General features: G+C 58.2%; 1 protein-coding gene across 1 annotated transcript; it reads left to right on the top strand.

Moving 5' to 3' along the window:
* The first annotated feature begins 556 nt into the window (after window positions 1–556).
* On the top strand, window positions 557–4,220 carry NKX1-2 (NK1 homeobox 2). Its single transcript, XM_033130915.1, has 2 exons — window positions 557–771; window positions 2,409–4,220. The coding sequence occupies exons 1-2, from the start codon at window positions 557–559 to the stop codon at window positions 3,118–3,120; spliced, it is 927 nt and encodes a 308-aa protein (XP_032986806.1). The 3' UTR covers window positions 3,121–4,220.
* The last annotated feature ends 286 nt before the right edge of the window (window positions 4,221–4,506 follow it).

Raw genomic sequence — 4,506 nt, forward strand, 5'->3', positions numbered from 1 at the left:
GCCATCACTGTGATTCATTGACTGGGCAAGAGACGATACGAGCGTTGCCTTGAAGTAACCTGTCCGGGCCTCAGTTGCATTCCCAACGCAAAGGCGGGTGCACTGTGGAAAGGGCGCAAGCCCGGCCGGGTGTGTATGTTGCGGCGGTCCCGGGGATGAAGGCGTCCGGCCCTCCCTCCCTCGCGCGAACCCACAGTCCCTGCAGGTTGGGCGGAGGCGCGTGGAGCCGGCGGCGCTCTCTAGACGGGCGCGCGCACCTGGAGCACAGAGGCTCCCCTTGCCAAGGCCAGAGACCCGAGCGCCGCGCGGAGCAGTCTTGGGGCTGCAGCGAGCGAGCCCTGCACGTGGCAGGGGCCTGGGCCAAGTGAGTGCCAATCCGCACGCAGCTCCCTGCGGCTCTCTCCCCGCCCCGCCTTCCCGCCCCCTCCCCAGCTCCACTTGGCCGCCCTGACCCTTCTACCCGCTGAAGAGCCACCGCCGAGCCACAGACGAAGGAAGCCCAAGCGTAGCCATCCCGGGACCCGCGCCGCCGGCCTCCGGCTCGCGGGCGGCGGGCATGCTGGCTTGGCAGGACGGCGGGGCCAAGGCGGCTCCCTCGCACCACAGGATCTCCTTCTCTGTCCTGGACATCCTGGACCCGCAGAAATTCACCCGTGCTGCGCTCCCGGCCGTGCGCTCTGCTCCCCGGGAAGCCAAGAAAAGTTTGGCAGAGGCAGAAGCGGGAAAGGACGCCAGCTCAGAGGACCAGGCCCGCGAGCGGGAGACCCCTGGTAAGGATGCGAGGAGGCCCCCGGCCCCGGGAAGCCCCAGCTCAGATGATGCGATGGAGAGGTGTGTGTACGTGGCGGGGTGGGGGTGAGGGTCAGCCAGAGACCTGGTGAGTGGCTCTTAGAGGCGTCTTCCCCAAAGGGAGAAGGTGCACAGGACGAGGCGTAGCTCCTGACATTGGACTGAGGCAGAAAGGAGGTCCCCAGCATTCCAGGTGAGGGATTTGCCACTGAAGCCCCATCCCTGCTCACCCGACAAGCGAGTAAACACCACAGATCTGATTTGCGCCCAGTGGAAACCAACACGCAGCGCCTGCCTCGCCCAGACTCATTCATTTATTAGGCGTTTACGGCGCCAGCCACGTGCCAGGACTTGGGCTAGAGACTGGGATAGAAGTCAGGAAAACTTCAGAACCTATGAGGTAGACAGCATCAATAACATCGCCCCATTTTATGGATGAGGGAGCTGAGGCTTAATCAGGTGTCCAGGTCTTCTGAGTAGTGAGGTCAGGTTTACGCACCCAGTGCCCACTTCCAACCATCCAGAGACACCTGCAGAGAGACTCGGCTGCCCCACGCGCTGACTCTCCCCAGACCCAATTGTAGACTGGGCTGGGGTTGCGGAGAGGTGATGGGAGGCTTTTGGTCCTTTCTCCTCGAAGCGCTTTTGTCCTCAAAACCCTTTTTGACTTACTCCTAACTCTGATGGACACCTGATGAGGGGTCCAGAAAAGTTTGTGTCAGGAAGGAAGGACAAAAGACAGCAGGACCCGTGCTGGGTTGGGAGTGGGCACGAGGTTCCGTGGAGGGACGCGGAGGGTCAGGGGAGCAGGTTCCGGAGAGGCTGGACGCCGCGCGTCCTCCTTCCCCTCCCTAAGTTTGGCGGTGATTGTCTGGGGCTCCGGGCGCCTCTGGCGGCTGCGCTCGGGCCCCGGCGGTCAGCCTGGTAATTGTCGGGATCGCCCCTCCGAGGGGCCGCTCTCCCCTCCCCCCACCCCGTGATCGATATTCTATTACTGGCGCCTGCATATCTCCTGCCCACAGCTTGCAGGTACCGACTTCAAACCCCTTTCCCCGTCTGATCCTAATATTGTTCGATTAAAACTTACCTTTAATAGATGACATCTATCGATCCGGCCCGCACAAATCTGAAACTCTATTAACACGGCAGGAGAGAGAAGATGGGAAAGGGAGAATTTCACTTTAAAGGGGGAGGAGGGCTTAATAACTTCTTTTTTAATTGCTAGGAGTCCCAGACCAAAATAGGCTTCCAGCAACTGGTAAGACACAGCTCGATGTCTTAATGTACAATGATCCTAACCCCCATCCCATCAAGATGTCCAACAAGGTCATTATATTTTCTTAATGCAGGATGTCATTCATTCAAAATATACTTCTTGGACGCCTATTAGGTGACAGATGAATAAAGGGCAAAGGGGCACTGCACCCCTAAACCCCGACTCCTGGGAAGGGCTTGCTAGAATGGTCGGTCGTGGGTTGGGGAAGCGCGTCGCGGGAGAGGGACAGAACTGGGGGCTGAGTTGGAAGAAGAGCACCGTGCTCTGGGAGGACAAGGAGATCCGAGGACCCGGACAGGCCGGGTGTTTCCGGGCTTCTGGTCACCTCCTCCTTCTTCCCTGTTGCTGCAGGCCGAGGAGCGGGGGTGGCGTCCCCGCTGGAGGGCTCGGAGGCCGAGGAGGCGGAGGAGGACGGGAAGGACGCGGGAAGGCGGCGACAGGAGCGACCTGCGCGCCTACAGGCGGGCCCAGCGCGCTCCCCGGAGGCCCGGGCAGTGGCGTTGGCGGAGGGGGAGCGCGGCGCCGGCGGCCCCGCGGGCTCCCCGGATTCGCCCGGCTCCCCGCGGCCCCGGCGCCGACGCCCGGAGCCTAGCTGCGCCAAGCCGCGGCGCGCGCGCACGGCCTTCACCTACGAGCAGCTGGTGGCCTTGGAGAACAAGTTCCGGGCCACGCGCTACCTGTCGGTGTGCGAGCGCCTGAACCTCGCGCTGTCGCTCAGCCTCACTGAGACACAGGTCAAAATTTGGTTCCAGAACCGCAGGACCAAGTGGAAGAAGCAGAACCCTGGCGCCGATGGTGCGGCGCAGGCAGGGGCCGGTGTGCCCCAACCCGGGGCGCCCGGGGCGGCGGCGACTGGCGGCGGCGCCACGGGGACCAGCCCGGGTCCCCCAGGCCCGGGCGCGCTGCCCTTCCAGACTTTCCCCTCCTACTCCGCGGCCAACGTCCTCTTCCCGGCAGCCTCTTCCTTCCCGCTGACGGCCGCCGCCTCCGGGGGCCCCTTTGCGCCCTTTCTCGGGCCCTCCTACCTGACCCCTTTCTACGCTCCGCACCTATGAACCCGGAGCCCCTCTCGGCCCCCAGTTCGTCCGGATTCACGAGTGGTGTCGTCGTGAGGTCTCAACTCCACGGAGGGGCGCTAAAGCGCAGGGACAGCCCCCTCCTGGCGTACGGGAGTCTGCGCGCCTCTTTTCTGCCATCTGCCCGGAGGCGCCGCCAGAGGGCAGGGACAGGCCGCCTGCCAGCCGACTCACAGTCGCTCCCCTTCCTGCCTCGCTGACCCCTCCGAATCCACCTAGTGCACTGAGGGGGAGCCAGGATCTGCCGTCTTTAAAAGTGTCCTCAAATCCTCCCGTTTCTGGACCTAACTCGTCACTCTTGGTCAGGCTTAATTCAGCTCAAGCGCTCTTGTTGAAGGTCTGGGCGTTGGGCATCAGGCTAATAAAGCTGCATGGATGGGGACGCGAGGGAGCCGAGACCTCCAGCCCGCCAGCTGTTCACATCTAGGATGGAATCCTCAAAGATTTTAGCTCACTCCTAGGGTAAGGAGCTTTCCCTTTTCATAGCCGGTTGTTTTCCCTTTTCATACTTGATGATTAGCCCAAAACCAGCGATTCCTCCCGAACACTGAACAAAGCTGGGAGAGCTGGGTCCTGGAATACACACTGCCACTGTGAAATGGACAATTTTTTAAATGTATAAAACCCATCGTTTTTTTGATCTTCTTTACAATTCAGACTTGAGTACCATTCTTGTTCCCAACAGACTCTCTACAGGCTATTCCTGAAAGAATGGGTATTTTATTTTTCTGAGAAGACCCAAAGTTTGTGCTAGGAAATCTAAGTGCTTTGGAGCTAGACTTTCCTGCTGCAGTAGACACACTTGTACCGCTCTGCCAAGTTCTGAGAGCAGCTTTGACAAACCACAGCAATGACCCTAAATGCATAAAAATGATAATGAAGGGACCAATGGCTCAACTAAAATCTTGAGGTCTATGCATGAGACTGCCTATTTTTCCCCAAGTTTACTGAGATGTAATTGACAAGACTGCCTATTTTGATTTGCAGTATTTGAGACTCTAAAACTTCAGTCCTGATTAATGATTCTGTCCCAGTGATTCCTAGGCTCCTCACGGGGAAAGCTCTGGGGGACAGCTAGCCTCTCCAGCACACACATGAATTAGAGTCTTTTTTAAAAGCACAAACTCAACATTTTTAGAGTTTCATCTAAGATTTTGGCTTGAAAGCAATTTTTTGTTCCAAACACTCTCCATGATGGCAGAGTGAACAAGCAAAAGGTTGTAAGGGGCTGTGGAAAGAACTACTTCTTGGGTATAAAGAGCTACTGTGGAATCAAAAAGAATATTCATAATGAATTCAACTGCAGGAACTTAATTTGTGGATGTGCATTCTAACTACTGCTTTTATTATCTCCCCTAAACAATT

This window comes from Rhinolophus ferrumequinum, chromosome 16, assembly GCF_004115265.2.
Source record: "Rhinolophus ferrumequinum isolate MPI-CBG mRhiFer1 chromosome 16, mRhiFer1_v1.p, whole genome shotgun sequence".
NCBI lineage: Eukaryota > Metazoa > Chordata > Mammalia > Chiroptera > Rhinolophidae > Rhinolophus > Rhinolophus ferrumequinum.

Coding starts and splice junctions, on each gene's coding strand:
- NKX1-2 (XM_033130915.1), top strand. CDS start 557: ATGCTGGCTTGGCAGGACGGCGGGGCCAAGGCGGCTCCCTCGCACCAC. Junction 772..2,408: donor CGCGAGCGGGAGACCCCTGG/TAAGGATGCGAG, acceptor CTTCTTCCCTGT/TGCTGCAGGCCGAGGAGCGG.